General features: G+C 35.4%; 2 protein-coding genes across 2 annotated transcripts; one reads left to right on the top strand and one right to left on the bottom strand.

Annotated features, from left to right (window-relative positions):
- Window positions 1–3,440: 3,440 nt before the first annotated feature.
- Window positions 3,441–6,239, bottom strand: LOC132254737 (uncharacterized). The gene is made up of 2 exons (XM_059740947.1): window positions 5,904–6,239; window positions 3,441–4,175 (listed from the first exon to the last, which is right to left on the bottom strand). The coding sequence occupies exons 1-2, from the start codon at window positions 6,237–6,239 to the stop codon at window positions 3,441–3,443; spliced, it is 1,071 nt and encodes a 356-aa protein (XP_059596930.1).
- Window positions 6,240–15,027: 8,788 nt separating this feature from the next.
- On the top strand, window positions 15,028–22,608 carry LOC100258269 (putative disease resistance RPP13-like protein 1). The gene is made up of 10 exons (XM_019223546.2): window positions 15,028–19,289; window positions 19,396–19,751; window positions 19,862–19,892; window positions 20,757–21,002; window positions 21,087–21,189; window positions 21,370–21,465; window positions 21,604–21,708; window positions 21,786–21,871; window positions 21,963–22,042; window positions 22,141–22,608. The coding sequence occupies exon 1, from the start codon at window positions 15,028–15,030 to the stop codon at window positions 19,225–19,227; it is 4,200 nt and encodes a 1,399-aa protein (XP_019079091.2). The 3' UTR covers window positions 19,228–19,289; window positions 19,396–19,751; window positions 19,862–19,892; window positions 20,757–21,002; window positions 21,087–21,189; window positions 21,370–21,465; window positions 21,604–21,708; window positions 21,786–21,871; window positions 21,963–22,042; window positions 22,141–22,608.
- Window positions 22,609–23,971: the final 1,363 nt, after the last annotated feature.

Here is a 23,971-nt window from a genome sequence, read left to right as displayed (position 1 = left end):
GTAGCACGAAAGTTCTTCTCAGAGTGAAAGAGAGCTCGATATGTGTTGGTGGGTTTGAAAGGGAACTTGATTTGTTCGGGGACATGTTTGGCAGTGTGATGAAATTTCAGAAAGAAGTATATATAATATGTTAACAAATGACACTTTACCAAGCGTCTTAGATATAAAAAAGTGAATTTTTTAAGGACGCTTTTATAAAGCGCCAAGAATTTATACAATAAGCGCTATTATTACCCAACCTTCTAGCAAGCACCATTGTAGGTTGGAAATGTTGACACTTTTTAAAAGCGCCAAGAAAGTGAACATCATTGTATACAATTTTTGTAGTAGTGAATGAGTGACTTGTCTTATTCCATATACTCATGAGCCTCTAATTCTATTCTAGGGACTAATTTATTAATATTTACTACAGGCTTTCAATATGATGTTCTCACTAGACATTTGGTAATGATCTTTCTTCAATGACTCCCCACGGAAGACAACACCCAAGATACATGCCCTCAACTCTTTCATTGGTAATTTTCAACACCCAAGGTCAACTCCCCTTGGACAATCACAATAGCTCTACTCATGGACAATTATAAGAATCTTTATACACTTCTCAACTCTATTCAAGAATTATAGATTAACAAAAAGTCAATTTTATGCTCTGTTTGTTTGGTACAAATCAAGAACAAAGATATCAAGAATGAACAAAGATTTCTTCCCAAGTAGCTCATACCAAACAAAGTCACTTATATATTCTCCATGACTCAATTACATTACCTTTTGAATGGGCAAGGCTGATTTCTGATTTTCTCTTACATAAGCATACATGGGCACATTTATGGTTAGAGAAATATTTTAATTGCTTTGGTCCATTTTCTGAGGGTAAAACAAAGGAGACGCTCTTCGTAATCTGCAAATTACAAGTTGTTCTTACATCATTTTGTGGATTGTATGAGGTCAAAATGTGTGATATCTTATACCTAACCAAAATGAAACAGGTGTGTTTTCTTTTGGCTTATGCTTTTCAATAAATAAGGATTTGTTACTTAAATTTGTAACAAAATTATTTCAAAGGTTGTTGGGGATGGAAGGTGGAGTGAGGAAGGTTCTTCTTTTTCAGTGCCTAAAACCTTAACTGGTATTAAACAGGGAGATGGAAAGGACGCTACTACAATGGCTTCTATGTTTCTAGTACTGAATTGGTCAAGTCTGGTCATGTTTGAATGAGGTTGCTCTGTATTGGTTTGGCAGTCAGCATTTTACCAGAGATGGTGTTTGTTATGCTTCTGCTTGCATAAAGTGAAAGATTAGCAATTAGTCACATTTGAAAGGCAAGGATACAAGAATATAACATCTTTGTTATGATTTTGATGCATTTGTTTCTTTCCTAATTTTGATGTCATTTTGTTCTTGTTTTGGTCTTTCTTAGGTCTTCTGTATACATGGTGTTGCTGTTGGGATGATCACTTAGATCACTCTCATGTCCCCTATTCAGAAATCAAAACTAGGATCATTTTCTTAGAATTGACAATGTTCCTGTGCTTCTCTCATTGGAGGAATTCCCATTGTTTGTATCAGCAGAGTCAGAAGTTTAGAAAGATCTTGACATCCTGACGAATACTGTAACTTGATTCGTTCTCATTCAATTTCCTAATTCTGAATAAAAGGAATGAAGGACGTTATGTTAAGCTTCTTCACTCTCTTTATGCAATAGACAAGTCTGCTCAAGCTCTTAGTTCTAGGGTACCTAATCTGCAAGAATTGATCAAATATTACTTTAATTGGAATTTTCCAGAACATTGCTAGTGATGAATTACAAAGATCACACCAGCTTTTGCCTTTTTTCCATGTCCCACAACAGCTATGTACTTTAGCTTATAGGTCATGAAGGATTAAGCAATTAAAGAAGATAGGAGTCATCATCATCACAAGTCACAGCATATAATACTTAAGAAATAGAAAATTAAAGGTGAAACATGAAATCCATTAATTTATACCCCAAATGATACCGAAACATGCCTCTGACTAGTTGTTGATTTTAGAATCTAGAAGTGCTGGAAGCAACAACCAAAAGTTGTATATGAGACAACGAAAATGTCTACTCTTATTGAATGATAAATGCAACATTTATACACAAGTTTGCAACAGAAAACAATAGAAAAGCAGCAAAAATAGCTGGAACTAACAACTATTTCTTATAAAATAGCAACAACAGCATAACAGCTCCATGAAACTCTATCAGGTTCATTGACTAAGTTGTTTTATGGTTGCAGCCTCAATTTCAGCATCTCTTCACACCTCAACAGCCTTCTTAACAGATTCCTAAGCTTCCTCAATTCAAAAACAACTTTCACACGTCTTCCAGCATGTTTGTAGCTACTAAGGCATTTTTCTCAACACTCCTCCTTGACTTGGGAGCTACAAACTCCAAGTCTTTTTCTGAGAAATTCAAACCTAGCTCTTAGTAGAGCTTTTGTTAGAATATCAGCATTTTGTACTTTTGTTTTACAATGTATCAAAGTTACTTCTCCATCATGTTGTATTTCTCTTAAGAAATAAAACTTGATTTTGAAGCGCTTTGTCTTGCCATGGAATACTGGATTACTTGCAATTGAAATTGCAGCTTGACTGTCAACAAAGACTTGCGTGCTCCCAGTTTGCTCCATGTTTAAGTATGTTAGGAGTTTTCTTATCCAAAGTGCTTGATTTGCAACAGTAGCAGTAGCAATGTACTCTGCTTCAGCTGTGGATTGTGTCACGATATCCTGTTTTTTAGAGCACTAAGAGAAAAAACCTGAACCAAAACTAAAGCAATAACCTGATGTGCTTCTCATATCATCAACGTAGCCAGCCCAATCACTATCAGAAAATCCATGAAAATGAAAATTCTGCACCTACTTGAACTTAATGCCAAAGTCAATAGTGCCTTTTATATATCTCACAATACGTTTTGCTGCCTACAAGTGAATTTCACTAGCACAATGCATGTATCATGAGAGTAGACCTGGCCTTGTTGGAATCAAATACATCAAGCATCCAATCATGCTTCTGTATAACTCTTCATTTACTTTTTCAGCACCATCTTCTTTGCAAAACTTTTCTTTTTGATTCATAGGTGTGGTTGTGGGCTTGCATTCCTCCATCTTGAACTTTTTTAGAATTTCTTTTGCATACTTCTACTAACAGATGAATATCTCGTGCTGATTCTGATGCACTTCCATTCCCAATAAATAAGACATGTCTCCAAGATCTGTCATCTCAAAGACCTCCTCCATTTCAGCTTTGAATTTATCCATTAAACATTGATTGCTTCCTGTTACAAGCAAATCATCAACGTATAATGAAATAATAAGTATGTCAACATCAATTTTTCTAATGTAGAGTGTGGATTCACTCTGACTTTTTTTAAACCCCAGACCAAGCAGATGTACATTAATCCTGTTGTACCAAGCTCAAGGGGCTTGCTTCAAGCCAAACAAGGCTTTCTTTAGTTGATAAACCTTGTCTTCTTTGTCTTTTACTGCAAATCCTTCAGGTTGCTCCACAAAGATTTCCTCCTTAAGGTAGCCATTTAGAAAAGCTGATTTTACATCTAGCTGATAGATTTTCCAACCCTTTTGAGTATCCAAAACTAGCAACATCCTTATTGTATCCAACCTTGCTACAGGTGCAAAGGTTTTTGAAAAATCCACACCGAACATTTGAGCATAACCTTTGACAACCAACTTGGCTTTATGTTTGTTTACAGAACCATCAGAATTGAGTTTGGTTCTATAAACCCACTTGACACCAATGGCCTTTTTATGTGTTGGTCTGTCAACTAGCTCCCAAGTGTTGTTTTTCTCTATCATGTTGAGTTCCTCCTGCATTGTAACCCTCCCTTTTTTATCCTCAACGGCTTCATTAAAACCTACAGGCTCAAACACAGCCACATTACACCTTTGATAAATATTAGAAAGTGATTTGGTGCCTCTTAAGGGAATGTCATCAATATTTTCATCAAGAAACTTAAAATTCTGATTTTTTTTAGCATCCCAACTCCATTTATCATCCTCCATGAATTTGACATCTCTGCTAACAATGACTTTGTCAGCATGAGGCATATAGACTCTATAAGTCTTTGATTGGCTGTTGTATCCTACAAAAATCCCGACTTCTGCCTTTTTATCCAACTTGTCCCGTTTCACCTGAGGCACATAACAAAAACAAAGGCAACCAAATATTTTTAAGTTTAACAACAGAGGTTTATATCCAAACCAAGCCTCGAAAAGAGTCTTTTTTTCAAAGCTTTGGTTAGGAGTCTGTTCAGTAGAAACACTACAGTGTTTGCGGCTTCAGCCTAGAACTTTTTTGGTAGCCCTTTCTCATGCAAAAGGCATCTTGACATCTCCATTATAGTCCTATTCTTCCTCTCCACCACTCCATTCTGTTGTGGTGTGTAAGGTGCAGTCAATTGGTGCTCTATGCCTGCTTCTTCACAGAAATTGTTAGAATCTTTCAAAAGTATATTCAGTGCCATTATTTGTCCTTATAACCTGTATGATGGCACCACTTTGGTTTTCTACTAGAGCCTTGTACTTCCAAAATACATCAGCAACCTCAGATTTAAAATTTAGGAAAAAAATCCAACAATATCTGGTATAATCATCTATAAAGGCAATATAGTACTTACTACCCTTCAAAGATGGTGTTCTCTGAGGTCCTCTAACATCAGTGTGTACAAGTTGCAGTTTGTGTGATGATCTCCATGTAGATTTCTGTGCGAAAGGAAGTCTGGATTGTTTTCCATACTGACAAGCTACGCAAGTAGGAAGATTTTGCTTCAGGTCAGGTAGACCTACTGCAAGTTGATTCTTCTTCATGTAGAGCACTCCATTATGATGAAAATGCCCCAATCTCTTATGTCATAAAGCTGTGACATTATTTTCTTGAGAAACAGCAACCTACTCTTCCTCAATCATATTCAAGGCAAAGTTTTTGCCTCTCATCTTGATCTTGAACACATCTTTTCCATTTCCATCCTTGATCATATAGAACTTGTCCTCAAATAGCACCTTGAAACCATTCTCAAGTAGCTGCCCAACACTCAAGAGATTTTGATCAATATTAGGAACAAATAAAACATCAGGGATAAGTTTCAAACCTGAGAGGCTTTCAATGGCAACAGTCTCTTTGCCCCTTGCTAAGATGTATTCCCCATTTCCAATTCTTACTTTGGAAATGGTTGTTTTGTCAAGTTCCTTAAAAAGCCCTTGATCATAAGTTAAGTGGTTTGTGCAACCACTGTCTATGAGCCAACTTTCAGACGTGTTTTTGCTGGAAAAACAGGTGGCAACAAACAACTGTTCTTCATGATATTGATCAGCAGCTGCAACCTTGATCTCTCATTCTTGTTGTGTTTTGCATTCCTTCTCCATATGGCCTAATTGACCACAATTGTTGCACTTGACATCTGGCCTCCACCAACACTTTTGTGAAGGATGATTTGTTTTTTTGCAATGAAGGCAAGGTGGATGGGCTCCTTTCTGATTCTTTTTATTATTGCTTGACTTGTTGTTCTTCTTGTTTTTCTTTATGTCTTTTCTGAAATCATTGTTTTGTGATTTGGCTTGAAATGTTCCCTCAACAGATCCTTCTTGTCTCATCATTCTCCTTTGTTCCAAGGCCTGCAAAGCATTAACAATTTCTGCCAAAGATATACTTGACAGATCTTTAGAGTTTTCCAAGGAAGAGATTGTGGCTTCATATTTTTCAGGCAGAGTTACTAAGATTTTCTGAACGATTTTTTCATCAGAAAATTCCTTACCATACAATCTTACCTTGTTTGCTATGCTAAGTAGTTGTTCAACATAATCTTTGATAGTTTGAGACTCTTTCATTATGGTCATTTCAAATTCTCGGATTAAATTCATTACCTGCATATTCTGCACCCCTTCATTCCCCTGGTACTCATTTTTTAGATACTCCCAGATTTCTGCAGCAAACTCCATTTGCATGATTCTGGTGAGAATGGAAGGTGAAACTGCGGAGAAGAGGCAGGCCTTGGCTTTCGCTTTCGTTGTTTTTCTTTCCCTGTGAATCTTCATTTGATTGATACTTTGATTGTCTCCAAGTGGTGGTACTTCATAATCTTCTTCTACTGCCTCCCAAATATCCAAAGCTTCAAGGTGGACTGTCATTCTAACAGCCCATGCTTGATAATTATCACCATTGAAAACTGGTACTGACAGAAAGCTTGTATCTCCATCCATTTGAAGGTATTTTGGCTTCACTCAATCCTCACAGGTCCCTTAAGATAGAAGGCTCTGATACCAATCTGTTGGTTTTAGAATCTAGAAGTGCTGGAAGCAACAACCAAAAGTTGTATATGAGACAACGAAAATGTCTACTCTTATTGAATGATAAATGCAACATTTATACACAAGTTTGCAATAGAAAACAATAGAAAAGCAGCAAAAATAGCTGGAACTAACAGCTATTTCTTATAAAATAGCAACAGCAGCATAACAGCTCCATGAAACTCTATCAGGTTCATTGACTAAGTTGTTTTATGGTTGCAGCCTCAATTTCAGCATCTCTTCTCACCTCAGCAGCCTTCTTAACAGATTCCTAAGCTTCCTCAATTCAAAAACAACTTTCACACGTCTTCCAGCATTTTTGTAGCTACTAAGGCATTTTGCTCAACACTAGTTATTCACAGACAGATAATAAACATGTCTTCTATTTCAGATATCTCAGCTAGTCCTTTGACCATCCCTCATGAGTCACCTTCATTAACTGGTGCTAAGAGCTTCTCCAAAGGCGCCTGAAGATGCTGCTATTTTAGTTCTAGGAATATGATTTGTATTATACAAGGAGATGTTGGGTGTGTTACTACCAAAGCTAAGAAAAATCCTTTTGGTTTCAAAAATGATGTCTTCCTCTCAATTAACCATTTGTTAGTGGATACATACATTTTATGTGCATCTGTCCATGTCTTTGCAATTGTTTTCTTTCAGGTGGTTATGACACTTCAAACTCCAATCACCCTTTAATCTTCTTGATTAGGGCATCATCTCCAATGGAAAACAGATGTCTGACTCAGTAGTCCTTTTTTCTCTGATAAGCTAAACTGGCATCAATCTTTATTGTTTAGTGTCATTGTTGCATGCAAACCTGTGTTTTGCAAATCATGATGAACTATTAGATTGATGGATATCCTTTGGGTTGGGATGGTTCAAAGCTTCATAATACAAAAGACTGGCATGGGAAAGTAGCATCTTATGCTTCTTTGCCCCCTTCCTTCAATTAGAGGGTTTTTTTTTTTTCTTATTCCAACACAGCAGTTGAAAACAGACACAGAATATTGGGGTCTTCTTGTACTTAGCAATGATTATATGGATTTTTTGAAGTATTTTCTTCTTTGTAAGGTAGAGACATAGAAGAAGTCAAAGCACCTCTCAATATGTGTTTGAAGTACCATTTCAATCTAGCCAATTTCAGTTCAGTTGTGGTTGACATCTAACTGTTCCTTTTAGGGCATATCTACTTGCCCTAAATTCCAATCCTTCACAGAAGTTGATGTTCAACATCTTGTGCTTCAATATACAAATTAACTTTGAAGTTGAATTGTCAGTTCTGGTCTCAAATGTCCTTACATACAAATTAACTTTTAAGTTGTTGCCATGGTCATAAGACATGGTGCCAAGCAGCTCTCCAGGTATAATAAGTGACTTGTCTTCTTTATATATACTCATGAGCCTCAGATTCTCCATGGGCTAATTTATTGATATTCACTGCAGGCTTTCAATTTGATTTTCTCACTGGACATTTAGAAATGATCTTTCTTTCCAATGAAACAATACCCCATGGCTCTACCCATGGAAGACAGTAGCAAAGACACAGGCCATCTTGATATATGAACAATCACATAGCTCCTAATATCTTCATACACTTCTCAACTCTATTCAAGAATTATACATTCATAGCCACTTATATGTTCTCCAACCATGGAGACTATCCTTCCAATCTACAAATTACAAGTTGTTTTCTTAAATCATTTTGTAGGTTCTATGTGGTTGAAATGTATGACATCTTATTGCTAACCAGAAAGTGACTGGGTTGTTTTCTTTTGGCTTATACTTTTCAGTAGCTAAGGTGTTTGTAGCTTTAATTTGTCATAAAATTGTGACAAAGATTGTTGGGGATGGAAGGTGGGGAGCACCAAAGTGAGGAAGTTGTTGTTGTTCATTGAAGGAATTCCAATTTCCATCTTGGTTCTCATTGTTTATATCAGTAGAAAGATTCATACATCATGAAGAATACTGTAACTTGATCCATTCACATTTACACTTCCTAATTTTGTAAAGGAATGAAGAATGGTGTTATGTTGAGCTTATTCACTCTCTTCATGCAATACAAAATTCACTCCTCTGTGCAAGTTCTCATTTCTAAGGTACCTAATCCAGAAAAAAGTGGTCAAACATTACTTCACTTGGAATTTCCAAAACTATGTTACCAATGATTTACAGATATTACACAAGCTTTTGCCTTGTTTCCATCCTTCCTTACCTGAACCAAATCCATTCTAACAACTATGAACTTTTGATTGTAACATGAAAGCAATTATTTATATCCCAAGTGTTATTAACAGACATACAGACAGACATACTTTATTTCTCTAGAGTCTGGACAGAAAATAAAGGGAGTTGAATCAGAATAGAAAAGAAACATTCAATTAAGTTATAAATATTATTTACAACATCCCTTTCTCCTATTCATGAAATATTTCTTCACATTAACAACCTTCCATCCTGTGTTCATACTTAAAACATAAATGTACACCCACTACTATGTACAGGTGTGTGCATTATTTTCTTCTTTCCACCTTATAATTAACTTCATTCTTCTTCATGTCAAATCAATCAGATATGTATACCATTGCCCATGAATATTAACCGACACTGTGGCTGCTGCCACCAATATTACAGCAGTTGTCACCACTCTATCAATCAGATCAACAGCTCTCACCCGCCAGAGTGCCATTTCTGCTAATTTTCTTCCTTGAGGGCCCTTCCCTACAAGCACTACTCCTCTTGCAGCCAAATAAACAGCATGGGATATTCTCTCAAACATGACATCCCCAGGTTGCAGGCTCTTCACCAACATCCTGCTCATAACTGCTTTCCTCGCTTGAAACTTGTCGATGTTGGCGACTTCCTCACAATCTCTTGAAAATCCACTCATGATTTCAACAATTTCTTCAATTCCTGCCTCTTCAAAAGGGTCCAAGAGCTTTGAGACTTCTTCGCCACACCTAACTACCATGTTTTCCATCTCCATAGGGTTGGCTAATGCCAGACGGTTTAAGATTAGCATCCATCAGTTCTTAGACAATTAAGGAGGGAGAGAATGAACTCCAAAATTGCGCAAGCAAATATAAGGACGGGTCATTGGAACTCAACTAGGACAAAATTTTCCTTTTCCTGGAAAAATCAAATGTTTCATGACAGGAGCCCATCTGTCTCAGTAATGTGGAGAGCTCTAACACTACCGGCTTATGTATTCATGGCAGAAGTGTGTCAACAAATATTAGCCTGTAAGGAATTTTGTACAATATAGCTTTGACATATTGAGGATTTTCGTTCAGGCCAAATGATGGAACAGTGTGACCAAAAAATATTTCTCAAGGGCCAAGCTAATTACAGTTCTACTTTTTTCCTTCTTTACCACTGTCTTTTTTCCCTTCATGGCCCTCAAATCCTAAGTACTCTAAATTTATATATAATCTATGAATGGCCATCAAATGATGTGGAAAGAATGTGTGTGTGGATGTTAAACTACAAATTCAACAAATTGGCTAACCCTGTTAACACCAAGGAAGAAAATATCAAGATATATTGGCAATATCTCGCCGATATATAGTGTATCGAAGAAGGTGGATACAATATATAAGTAAGATATATCATCTGATGGAAATATCGGTAAATTTCGGTGTCACAAATATATCGGTGATACAAGCAAAATATCGATCCTAAATGGGAAAAAATTGCTGAAATTTCAAAGATATATTGGATATAATATATCAGTGAAAAATTGGTAAAAAATTAAATTATTATAAATAAGTTAACTTTAATTATCTTATAATTTATTTTGTATACTAATTAAATATAAAACAAATATAAAATCACAAATAAAATTATCAATATTTTAAAATAAAAATATTTTGTATCAAAATGTACCAATATTTTAAAATAAAAATCATAAATATTTTTAAATAACATAATTAGTAAATTTTCAATAATTTAGTTTTAAATTAATAATTTTATTTTATTTTGATATTCAAGTGTAATAATAGTATATTAAGAATAAATTAACTTAATACAATTTTAAATTAATATAACATTGAATTTAAATTAGTACATTTTTACAATTAATTAATATATTTTCAATAGAGGTAAGTAAATTAACTTAATATAGTAATATATTTAAATTATATAATTAGTATATTTGTAATAATTTAACTTCATAATGAGTCTACACTTAAAAAATTCACATTTCTTATTAGTCAACACTATATAATTAAATTTAATATCGCAAATCATATCATACATATATTAATTTTTCAACAAAACAACTTTAAAATGTCTATTATACTTCTAATTTCATTTTTAAGAGTTTTTTTCTTACATTTTCATAAGTTTTGATGAATTTTTGATCTATCGATATTTTGTGGCAAAATATTCGTCGATATATCTCAATATATCCGTAAAATTCAAGTACTAATATATCCATGATTACCGATATTTTCATCCTTCATTAACACCTAACCGCACGAGCAGCCTCCTTGCTTGCACATAGGTTCAAAAAAGGTTGTGATGTGAATAATGATTTGAATTTTGCTGGAGACCTGGATTTGCGGATGCATCATTTGATTGATTGAAGATATTTTCTTAAGCTATAACCCCGGCAGTCAGTAACAGGGATTGATAAGATTCGGGATGACATTGGTCTACAGCCACCCTAAGCTCCAGTACCTGACAAAAGTTATTGATAAGAGTCTTCCTACCACCACCACTTGCCTTTCATATTTGCCTTTATTTTCATTCATCTCTGGTGGGGAATCTGAAGTCCATATGGGTTGACGTGAATTCCCAAGTCAACAACCAAGTCGACGAAAGAATTTCAATAAATGAAAATGGTGCTGAATGACCAAATAAAAACAAATTATTTTTTTGAAAAGGCCTTGACCCATATATTGTATGCAAGGTTATGGTCCTTTTATGATGTCAAATAGTATTAAAAATACCATTTTTAATAACATTAATTATTTGAAATGAATATATTGAATATTCACGTAAAATTTTAAAAAAGAAAAAGGAAAAGAAAAAAACTTCTTCTTTTCTTGACATATAATATATTTTTTAGTAATTAAATATTATAATTTACGAACTAATAAAATAAAAATATTAATAAATTTACATTTTATTTTTATCATGATTTAATATAAAAATGATAAAATATTTCAACTGTTTTATTGATAAAAGGATATAGGATTTGTAAGTTCACATATCCATGTATGACTTTCGTTTACGTCCCCTTTCCTTTTCTTCCTTTCTCCTTGTATTCTTTTCGTGGACCACTGAGCTGTGATGTTTTGTCAACAATAACAATGCAGAAGTCTGGGCTCTACCACAATGTCCAATAATTCATTCAACCATTGGAAACTTCGCCTGAACCAATCTTTTCTAGTTTGGAGGTTTCATCTTAGGTGTGCTTACTTTCTTCCCTCGATTCATCTTTCACTTCCTTTTGCCAGAGAAACAGACATGGATGGGGCTTTGGCTGGAGGTGTTTTTCTCTCAGCTTCTCTCCAAGTTCTATTTCACAGACTTGCTTCTCACGAGGTACTCAACTTCATCATGGGGCACAAGCTCAATCATGCACTCCTCAAGAAGTTGAAGAGAAAATTGTTGTCTGTCCATGCCGTGCTCAATGATGCCAAGGCGAAGCAAATTACAAATCCAGCGGTCAAAAAGGAATATTATATAAAATGTTTCCTAGGTTGATATGTGATCGTAATTAGATTCTTTATAGAATAAGTAAAGCAAATAGGAGTATCTCTATAAATATTTTAGGTTATGATCAAGTTGAAAAAGTTATGAGAAGAGATATAATAGAGGTCAGTTTGTAAAGACTACATATTATGGATAGAGATGTGAAAATGAGTAAAAGACATCTGATAGAGTAAGAGGCCTTACGGTCTAGGGTGTAGATACGAGGAAGAGTGGGAGACACCGGATGGAGCAAAATAGCTCATGATTTAGAATGAAAATACAAAGAGTGGAAAACTTGAAATATTTTGAAATCCAATAGTTGTAATTATTTGTATCCTCTGTAATATTTTCTATCATATTGTGAAATGTTATCTCGCATCTGTGAAGGTAGGCATGATTGATCGAATCATAATAAAATCCTATACACCTTTATATATGGATAATTTTAGTTGATGCCCTTCTATTAATATGTTGCAATATTAAACCTTTTCCTTATGCAACATATAGTTCTTATTTTAATGTACTAGTACTAATCATTTTTCACCTTTGACAAAAAAAAATAGTTGATTTAGATATATCGATAGAGTTACATGTAGCAGCCATGGTTTTGCACATTACATTTTCTGCTAAAACTACTTCAATCCAATGAGGGAAACCAGGATTTAAGATGCTACAAGTGTTGTCTAAATGAAAAAAGAAAAAAAAATGTAGGCTAAACAATTGCACAAAGAGTTATTATTAATTTCTACTTGGATTACATAACACCCCATGGCCCCTTATTAAATAATGATATTCAAGCAACTAAAATATGCAACTTAATAATAATTTAACATTAATGGAATTTTTGTTTGAAAAAATAATAGAGAAAGGATAAGGTGAAAATCTGGTATGCGAAATTTGATTCTTGTTGGAGACTTGGGTTTGCTGGTGTATCATTTGTTTGATTGAAGATATTTTCTTAAGCTACAACCCCAGCTGTCAGTAACAAGAATTGATAAGATCCTAAGTAACATTGGTCCACAACTACCCTAAGCTCCAGTACTTGACAAAAGCTATTAATAAGAGTCTTCCTACCACCCCCACTTGCCTTTATTTTCATTCATATCTAGTGGGTGGGTCTGAAGTCCATATGGCTTGATATGAACTACCAAGTCAACAACCAAGTCTACCAAAGAATTTCAACTAATGAAAATGGTGATGAATGACCAAATTCCTAATTAAACCTTGAATCCCAAGTTAGATATCCAAATAAAAAGATTTTTTTTTTTTTAAAGGCCTTGACCCATATATTGTATGCAAGGTTATGGTCTTTTCATGATTTCAAATGGTATTGAAAAATACCATTTTTCTTTTTCATTTTGTGCAAAGCATTCACAGTTGCATAGGCTTACTTACTAATGATTTTGAATTTTTATTTTTTTTCTATAGAACATTTTTTATACAAAATAATTTTTTGAGAATGTATTCTAAAAATAACTTTTTTATAATAAAATTGAGATGTTTTTAGTTATTTTTTGTGCATGCTTGAGTTGTGAGTAATAATTGAAAAAATGTAAAATATTTTAAAAACTTTTGAATTATACATAAATGCACAATACTTTTATAAAAAATAAATTAATAAAGCCTTTTTTTATATTTGAGTTTTCAAATAGAATTTTATTCCTCAAAATAACTAAGAATTGTTTTTCAAAATTTGCCAAACAAATCCATAGTATCTATATATAAAAAAACTTTATGCATTAACGATTCTATTGAAATTCGATAAAAGAATCATAATCCATCTAGAAATTGTATGTTGTTGCTTATTAATTAAGGTTTTAAAAATTGAACCAAATTGGATAATTCGACCTGTTGGAATATCGACCAATCATCCTACTATTGAGAAATTGAACAATTTTACCTAGTGGACCACTTGAACCATCGATCTTGTTAAACAACCAATTTCCCTAAAAATTAAATTTATACGATTTGGGTTTAATATTCATATTATATTCTTAACACCTCCTATCAATAAGACCTCCTATCAAATCAAGTTATGATACCATTTTGAATAATCAATTTACTAAAAGCTTAAGCAAGTCTAAGAGTTCAAATTGGTTGGTCAAATAAGAATTAGACCAACCTTTTCCCAACTGTTGCGTCTTTTTTTTTTTTTTTGTTATTTTTCTTCTATTTTTTAGGTTCTTGTACCTCTTTTTTGTATTTAATAGAAAAAAGATACAAACTACGTTGCCTCCACTTGCTTTCCCCTTAAATGTAAAAGTGCCAACCATTTCCATTTTTCCCCTAAACATGGTTTTTTTTTATATATAAAATAAATATATTGGATATTCATGTATATATTCACACTAAAATATTAACAAGATTTATAAAATATAAAATGAAAAAAATAAATATCAAAATCTTATTCTATTTTTTATATATAATACATTCTTTCAATAATTAAATACAATATTTTTAGTAACTAGTAAAATAAAAATATTAATAAATTTATATTTTATTCTTATCACAATTTAATATAATAATATTAAACATAAAATGGTAAAATATTTCAATTATTTAAAATATTTACAAATAATTTTAATTTTTGTGAGTTATTTTTAATTGATGTATAAATTATATATTTATAATATCATTCTTTAATCATGATCCCCCAAGATTTAACCCTTAAATCCAAATCAAAACCTGATAACTTTTTTTGGTTTGATGATTCTGACGAGAAAAATATTTATATTAACCCTAAAAAATTGTTAGTTTCACCTATATTAAGCACACAATAAAAGTAAATTTTCATAAATTTTTTTATATAAATCTCATTTAATTCTCAAAATACCTTGATTTACAACCAAAACTTTTCATTTAATCAATGATGAAATCCAGAAAAAGTCAGAAGATGGCTTTCATGAAGCTTCAATTAAGTCTACGTTTTTATCACAATAGAAGGAAAATCATGTACGAAGGATGAAAATCTTCAATCAAATTTTCATTTTCTATATATTGACCAATGAAGTTTGTTGTCGGCAAAGAAAGCTGGCATATGGGGGGGTCTACCATGAAAACTTTGGAATCCAAAGTTCCTTTACCGTCAACAAGTTGGATTTTCTCTATAATTTTTTTTTCTGGTTTGGAGGTTTCATTTTGGGTCTGCTTGCTTTCTTCTTCCCTCGATTCATCTTTCACCTCCTTTGCAAGAGAAACAGAAATGGCAGGGGCTTTAGTTGGAGGTGCGTTTCTCTCAGCTTCTCTCCATGTTCTATTTGACAGGTTGGCTTCTCGCGAGGTTGTGAGCTTCATCCGGGGGCAGAAGCTCAGCGATGCGCTCCTGAAGAAGTTGGAAAGGAAGTTGCTGGTCGTCCATGCAGTGCTCAACGATGCTGAGGTCAAACAATTTACAAATCCATATGTGAAGAAGTGGCTGGTCTTGCTTAAAGAGGCCGTGTATGATGCGGAGGACATATTGGATGAGATCACCACAGAGGCTTTGCGACACAAGGTGGAAGCTGCGGAGTCCCAAACCAGCACAAGTCAGGTGGGTAACATCATGGACATGTCAACCTGGGTTCTCGCTCCATTTTATGGTCAGGGCATAGAGTCTAGGGTGGAGGAGATCATTGATAGACTAGAAGATATGGCACGAGACAGAGACGTCCTCGGGTTGAAAGAAGGCGTTGGTGAGAAATTGGCACAAAGGTGGCCTTCTACTTCTTTGGTAGATGAATCTCTTGTCTATGGCAGGGCTCAAATTAAGGAGGAGATGGTTCAACTGTTGCTGTGCAATAATGCAAGGAGTACTGATGCGATGGGTGTGATCTCCATAGTCGGCATGGGTGGCACAGGCAAAACCACACTTGCCCAGCTTCTCTACAATGACCAAAGGGTGAAGGAACACTTCGATCTCAAGGCATGGGTTTGTGTTTCCGAAGAATTTGATCCTATCAGAGTAACGAAAACAATTCTCGAGGCAATCAATTCATCCACGTCCAATACCACTGATCTAAATCTACTTCAGGTTCAACTGAAGGAGAGAATTAATATGAAGAAATTTCTACTTGTCCTTGATGATGTTTGGAACGAAGACTCTTGTGACTGGGATACGCTACGAACTCCGCTCATAGTCGGGGCAAAGGGAAGCAAGATTATTGTAACTACGAGAAGCACCAAGGTTGCATCTGCCATGCGTGCAGTCCATACTCATTGTTTAGGTGGGTTATCCTCTGAAGATGGCTGGTCCCTGTTCAAAAAACTTGCATTTGAAAATGGAGACTCAAGTGGGCATCCACAACTAGAAGCAATCGGAGAAAAGATTGTCCACAAGTGCCAAGGTCTACCGCTGGCTATAAAAGCAATGGGGAGTCTCTTACACTCCAAGGTTGAAGCAAGAGAATGGGATGATGTATTAAACAGTGAATTATGGGATTTGCCCACAGATGCGGTTCTTCCTGCTCTGAGGTTGAGTTATTATTACCTGCCTTCACATCTAAAACGTTGTTTTTCTTATTGTTCAATCTTTCCCAAAGACTACAAATTCGAAAAGGAGAAGCTAGTTTTGTTATGGATGGCAGAAGGTTTGTTGGAACAATCAAAAAGCAAGAAAAGACCGGAGGAGGTAGGCAATTTGTACTTTGAAGAACTTCTATCAAAGTCATTTTTCCAAAATTCAGTAAGTAATGAGTCATGTTTTGTAATGCACGACCTTGTTAATGACTTGGCACAATTGGTATCTATAGAATTTTCTGTTTCTTTGGAGGATGGTAAGATATACAGAGTCTCGAAGAAAACTCGTCATTTATCGTATTTGATTAGTGAATTTGATGTATATGAGAGTTTTGACACACTTCCTCAAATGAAGCGTCTCCGAACATTTTTACCAAGAAGAAACTATTATTATACATACTTGAGTAATAGAGTTTTACAGCATATATTGCCAGAAATGAAATGTTTACGAGTGTTGTGTTTGAATGGTTATCTTATTACTGATTTGCCTCATTCGATTGAGAAGTTGAAACACTTGCGCTACTTGGATCTCTCTAGGACAAGGATTCAAAAGTTGCCTGAATCGGTTTGTAACTTATACAATTTACAAACAATGATGTTATTGGGATGTGATTATCTCGTTGAATTACCCTCAAGGATGGAAAAATTGATTAATTTGCGCTACCTTGATATTCGTTATACTTCTTCAGTGAAAGAGATGCCAAGTGATATATGTAAGCTAAAGAATTTACAATCACTTTCTACATTTATTGTGGGCCAAAATGGTGGGTTAAGATTGGGAGCATTGAGGGAGCTTTCGGGAAGTCTTGTCATTTCAAAGCTGCAGAATGTTGTATGTGATAGGGATGCATTAGAAGCTAATATGAAGGATAAAAAGTACCTTGATGAGTTGAAGTTGCAGTGGGATTACAAGAATATCGATGCTGGTGTTGTTGTGCAAAATAGAAGGGATATACTCAGCAGCTTACAGCCACATACAAACCTCAAGAGACTCCATATTTATTCTTTTAGTGGTTTAAGCTTTCCAGCTTGGGTAGGAGATCCTTCATTCTTCAATCTTGTTTACCTGAAGCTTCACAATTGTAACAATTGTCCATCATTGCCACCACTCGGGCAGCTACCCTCTCTTAAACATCTTTCTATCTTACAAATGAAAGGAGTTAAAATGGTGGGTAGTGAATTTTATGGGAATGCTTCTTCCTCCAACACAATTGAGCCCTCCTTCCCGTCCCTACAAACTCTAAGATTCGAGAAGATGTACAACTGGGAGAAATGGTTATGTTGTGGATGCAGACGTGGAGAATTCCCTCGTCTTCAGGAGCTTTGCATAAATGAATCTCCCAAACTCACTGGGAAATTACCAAAACAGCTTCGTTCATTGAAGAAACTTGAAATCATTGGTTGTGAGTTGCTTGTGGGCTCCCTCCGAGCTCCTCAAATCCGTGAATGGAAAATGTCGTATTCTGGTAAATTTCGGTTGAAAAGGCCAGCTTGTGGGTTCACTAATCTCCAAACTTCAGTAATTGAAATTTCAGACATTTCTCAATTGGAGGAACTACCACCACGAATACAGACGCTATTCATTAGAGAATGTGATTCGATAGAGTGGGTATTGGAGGAGGGAATGCTACAAAGAAGCACATGTCTTCTCCAACATTTGTGCATCACAAGTTGTCGTTTCTCCAGACCCTTGCACAGTGTTGGTTTCCCCACTACATTGAAGTCACTACGTATCTCGAAGTGTAACAAACTGGAGTTTCTCCTGCATGCGCTATTGAGATCCCACCATCCATTCCTTGAAAGTTTATCCATTTGTGATGTTAGCAGCCGTAATTCTTTCTCATTATCTTTCTCATTAAGCATCTTCCCACGGTTGAACAGTCTCAACATCTCTGATTTCGAAGGGCTTGAATTCCTCTCCATCTCCGTTTCAGAGGGGGATCCCACATCTCTTAATAGTTTTCAAATCATTCGGTGCCCTGATCTTGTATATATTGAATTGCCCGCTCTCGAGTCTGCAAACTATGAGATCTCCAGATGCAGGAAGCTGAAGTTGCTGGCGCACACGCTCTCATCGTTGCAGGAATTGAGGTTAATAGATTGTCCAGAATTGTTGTTTCAGAGAGATGGTTTGCCCTCCGACCTACGTGAAGTTGAAATTTCATCCTGCAACCAACTCACATCTCAGGTGGACTGGGGTTTGCAAAGACTGTCCTCTCTTACAGAATTCAGAATCAATGATGGATGCCGAGACATGGAATCATTTCCCAATGAGTCCCTACTGCCCTCCACACTTACCTCTCTTCACATATCTAATCTTCCGAATCTCAAGTCTCTGGACAGCAACGGGCTTCGACATCTTACCTCTCTAACAACATTATACATCTCCAACTGCCGTAAGTTCCAATCCTTCGGAGAAGAGGGGCTTCAACATCTTACCTCTCTTGAAGAGTTAGAGATGGACTTCCTCCCTGTGCTCGAATCCTTGAGAGAAGTAGGTCTTCAACACCTCACCTCTCTTAAAAAATTGTTTATCTCTGACTGCGATCAGCTCCAATACTTGACAAAAGAGAGACTGCCAAACTCCCTCTCTTGGCTGAAAATCTATGGTTGTCCTTTGCTAGAGTGTAGATGCCAATTTGAGAAAGGCCAAGATTGGGAATATATAGCTCACATTCCACACATAGTGATAGATCGTGTGCTATACTAATGACTAATGAAGGTGGTGATTCCACATACATAATGACTTGGGTGTGCCATACAGTCAGTCAGGTACTTGTTCTACACTCCAAAAAAACAAAAAGACCAATGTGCCAATATTTATGTGCGTCTGAATTTCTAATCATTTCTATTGTGATAATATATTTATGTTTCTCAGGTTAACAAAAGTTTGTGGCAATATACACAAACTTGTAAGATTCCATTGCCTATGGTCAGGCAGGCAAGGTGCCAAGTAGCCCTCCACGTATAAGAGACTTGTGTTCTTGATATATGACTATAATCTTTCCAATGAAACAATATTTGATGAGTCTCCCCCTGGAAAGGCAGCAGCAAACACACTTCTGAGACTATTCCATTGGAAATTTGCAATATGGCCTGCGTCAATTTTTGCTGCCCTGTTGTTGGAGATTTGAGTGTGCAAAAATACTCTGCCCTTTGACTTCAGGTTTTTTCTCTTATGCTACAAGACTGAAAACAAAGAAGTGAAGAGGTGTGGAGGAAGACTGACAATAGGTACTTGCATTTTAACATAGACAATTGAAATATTTCAATGGCTCATTCAATTTACCTTTATAATGGGCAGAGGTGATTCCTGAATTTATCCATGAATTTCTGTGATACAGGCAGGCATGGACGAATTTCTGGTAGTTTATGGTCAGTTGAACATTTTAATTGTTTTATTTCTTTTTCGTGGCCTACTTTAGATTTGTACTTATTGATCCCTTTTCCATCCTTAAAAATGGAGATTCAACTTTCTGCCATACTTACAACTTTCTGCCAGGCAATGCCTAACAAAAAGGTATCATTACCAAAGGTTTAATTTGATGACTTTATTAACCTTATTGGGCCTCTAAATTACATGAATGACTAAAAAGGTTTTGCAAGTTTATGTATTTTCTGTGGAATACCGATGATTTAAACACTCGTACATCTTCTAATACCTTAGGTATTGCCTATCCATGTCTATGATGAAATGTGCTTGCAATTTTACTTGCATCACAAATAGGCTCTACGTCTAACTATTGCATGTAAACAATTTTGAATTATATGAATACTTATTTTGATCCTTTTGCAAGTTATCTTTTCACAGGAGTTGAATTAGAATCAAGATACTGTATCTTTTCTCCCTTCCATATCAAGTTAATCATCGTTTTTCCTCTCCGACTCACATTAAGTAACCAGGATGAACATGAATGATTTCTTATAAGAAACATATTTTTGTTTTGATAATGAGAAATATATCAAGTAAATAGAAATAATTAGATTTGTGACTTATTTGAAATAGAATTAGAGTCTGAGAATTTATGAAATTAGAAAAAGGATCCCTCCAAAAGAGCCTATTATTCAATTGGTTTCGGTCACTATTTTAAGTCCAATTTGTGTTGATATGGAATTGCCTAGTGTCTCAAACTCAAAATCTCATCTTTTGACTTGATGCCACTTGTCTTCTACTTTACCCCCTTCCTTCACTCTTACATCGTCATGATACGGCATATTGAGGTCTTCTTGTACTTGCAGAAGAAAGAAGTCAAAGCACCTCTAAGCTCTGGTCGTTGGGAACTGTCAATCTTGCCAAGTTCAGTTCAGTTGTGTGTGACGTCTACTTGTCCTGAGCTCCATCCTTGATAGAAGTGGATCTTCAACATCTTGTGCTGCAAGATATTAAGATTGGATTTGTGGTTCTAGTATCAAGTCTCCTAATACACAAACTTTTAAGATGTTGTTGCCTATTGTCATAACACATTGTGCCAATCAGTTCTTGAGGTATAATAAGGGAATTGTTTTATTAAATAAACTCATGAGCCTCTATTTCTGTTCCATGGACTAATTTATCGACATTTACTGTAGGCTTTCCATATGATTTTCTCACTAGACATTTGGCAATGATCTTTCTTCAATGACTCCCCATGAAAGACAACAGCCAAGATACATGCCCTCGACTCTTTCATTGGTAATTTTCAACACCCAAGTTCAACTCCCCTTGGACAATCATAATAGTTCTACTCATGGACAATCATAAGAATCTTTATACACTTCTTGACTCTATTCAAGAATTACACATTAACAAAAGTCAATTTTATGCTCTGTTTGTTTGGTTTAAGATTCTTATTTTTTCATTTTTCTTATTAAGCTACAAATCAGGAACAAAGATATCAAGAGTGAAGAAATATTTGAATCCAGGTAGCTCATACTAAACAAAGTCACTTGTATACTCTCCATGAATCAAGTAAGTTACCTTTCCAATTGGCAAGGCTGATTTCTAATTTTCTCTTACATAAGCATACATGGGCACATTTTTTTGGCTAATTTATGGTTACAGAAATATTTTGATTGCTTTGGTCCATTTTCTGATGGTAAAACAGAGGAGACCCTCTTCATAATCTGCAAATTACAAGTTGCTCTTACATCATTCTGTAGGTTGTATGAGGTTGAAATGTGTGGTATCTTATACCTAACCAGAAAGAAACAGGTATGTTTTCTTTGGGCTTATGCTTTTCAATAAATAAGGCATTTGTTGTTTTAATTTGTAACAAAATTATTTCAAAGGTTGCTGGGGATGGAAGGTGGAGTGAGGAAGGTTCTGCTCTTTCAGTGCCTGAAAACTTAACTGATATTAAACAGAGAGATGACAAGTACACTACTACAATGGCTTCTATGTTTCTAGTACTGAATTGGTCAAGTCAGGTCATGTTTGGCTGAGGTTGCTCTATTTTGGTTTGGCAGTCAGCATTTTACCAGAGATGGTGTTTCCTGTGCTTCTGCTTGCATAAAGGGAGAGATCACCAATTAGTTACATTCCTAAGGCAAGGATACAGGAATATAGCATCTTTGTTATGATTTTGCTGCATTTATTTCTTTCCTAATTTTGATGTCATTTTGTTCTTGTTTTGGTTTTTATTAGGTCTTCTGTCTCATGTTGCTGTTGGGATGATTACTTAGATCACTGTCATGTATCCTATTCAGAAACAGGATCCTTTTCTTAGAATTGACAATGTTCCTGTGCTTCTCATTGGAGGAATTCCCATTGTTTGTATCTGCAGAGTCGGATGTTTAGAAAGATTTTGACATCCTGAATACAAGGAATTCCCATTGTACACAGACAGATAATAAACATGTCTTCTGTTTCAGATATCTCAGCCAGCCCTTTGACCATCCCTCATGAGTCACCTTCATTAACTGGTGCTGAGAGCTTCTGCAAAGGCGTCTGAGGATGCTGCTGTTTTAGTTCTAGGAAGATGATTTGTATTAAACAAGGAGATCTTGGGTGTGTTACTACCAAAGCTAAGAAACCTGAAATCCTTTTGGTTTCAAAAATGATGTCTTCCTCTCAATTAACCATTTGTTAATGGATACATACATTTTACGTGCATCTGTCCATGTCTTTGCAATTGTTTTCTTTCAGGTGATTATGACACTTCCAACTCCAATCACCCTTTAATCTTCTTGATTAGGGCACCATCTCCAATGGAAAACAGATGTCTGACTCAGTAGTCCTTTGTTCTCTAATAAGCTAAACTAGCATCAATCTTTATTGTTTAGTGTCATTGTTGCATGCAAACCTGTGTTTTGCAAATCATGATGAACTATTAGATTGATGGATATCCTTTGGGTTGAGATGGTTCAAAGCTTCATAATACAAAAGACTGGCATGGGAAAGTAGCATCTTATGCTACTTTGCTCCCTTCCTTCAATTAGAGGGGTTTTGTCCTTTTTTTTTTTCTTCCAACAGAGCAGTTGAAAACAGACACAGAATATTGGGGTCTTCTTGTACTTACCAATGATTATGTGGATTTTTTGAAGTATTCTCTTCCTTGTAAGGCAGAGACATAGAAGAAGTCAAAGCACCTCTCAATATGTGTTTGAAGTACCATTTCGATCTAGCCAATTTCAGGTCAGTTGTGATTGACATCTAACTGTTCCTTTAAGGGCATATCTACTTGCCCTAAACTCTAATCCTTCACAGAAGTTGATGTTCAACATCTTGTGCTTCAATATTAAGATTGAATTGTCAGTTCTAGTCTCAAATGTCCTTATACACAAATTAACTTTGACGTTCTTGTTGCCTATGGTCATAAGACATGGTGCCAAGCAGCTCTCCAGGTATAATAAGTGACTTGTCTTCTTGATATATACTCATGAGCCTCAAATTCTCCATAGGCTAATTTATTGATATTCACTGCAGGCTTTCAATTTGATTTTCTCACTGAACATTTGGAAATGAGTACCCCATGGCTCTCCCCATGGAAGACAGTAGCAAAGACACAGACCATCTTGATATACGAACAATCACATAGCTCCTAATATCTTCATACACTTCTCAACTCTATTCAAGAATTATACATTCACAGCCACTTGTATGTTCTCCAACCATGAAGACTATCCTTCCAATCTGCAAATTATAAGTTGTGTTCTTAAATCATTTTGTAGGTTCTATGTGGTTGAAATGTATGATATCTTATTGCTAACCAGAAAGTGACAGGGTTGTTTTCTTTTGGCTTATACTTTTCAATAGCTAAGGTGTTTGTAGCTTTAATTTGTCAAAAACCGTGACAAAGATTGTTGGGGATGGAAGGTGGGGAGCACCGGAGTGAGGAAGTTGCTGCTGTTCATTGAAGGAATTCCAATTTCCATCTTGGTTCTCATTGTTTATATCGCAGAAAGATTCATACATCATGAAGAATACTGTAAGTTGATTCATTCACATTTAAACTTCCTAATTTTGTAAAGGAATG

The sequence above is a fragment of the Vitis vinifera genome, chromosome 12, assembly GCF_030704535.1.
Source record: "Vitis vinifera cultivar Pinot Noir 40024 chromosome 12, ASM3070453v1".
Classification (NCBI taxonomy): Eukaryota; Viridiplantae; Streptophyta; class Magnoliopsida; order Vitales; family Vitaceae; genus Vitis; species Vitis vinifera.
This window is presented reverse-complemented; position numbering and strand designations above follow the sequence as displayed.

What these genes read in the sequence shown, in the direction of transcription:
- LOC132254737 (XM_059740947.1), bottom strand. Translation starts at nt 6,239, where the DNA reads ATGGATGGAGATACAAGCTTTCTGTCAGTACCAGTTTTCAATGGTGAT. An exon ending in AAGGGGTGCAGAATATGCAG is followed by an intron (nt 4,176 to 5,903) that starts GTAATGAATTTA and finishes TATGTGCCTCAG; the next exon opens with GTGAAACGGGACAAGTTGGA.
- LOC100258269 (XM_019223546.2), top strand. Translation starts at nt 15,028, where the DNA reads ATGAAGTTTGTTGTCGGCAAAGAAAGCTGGCATATGGGGGGGTCTACC.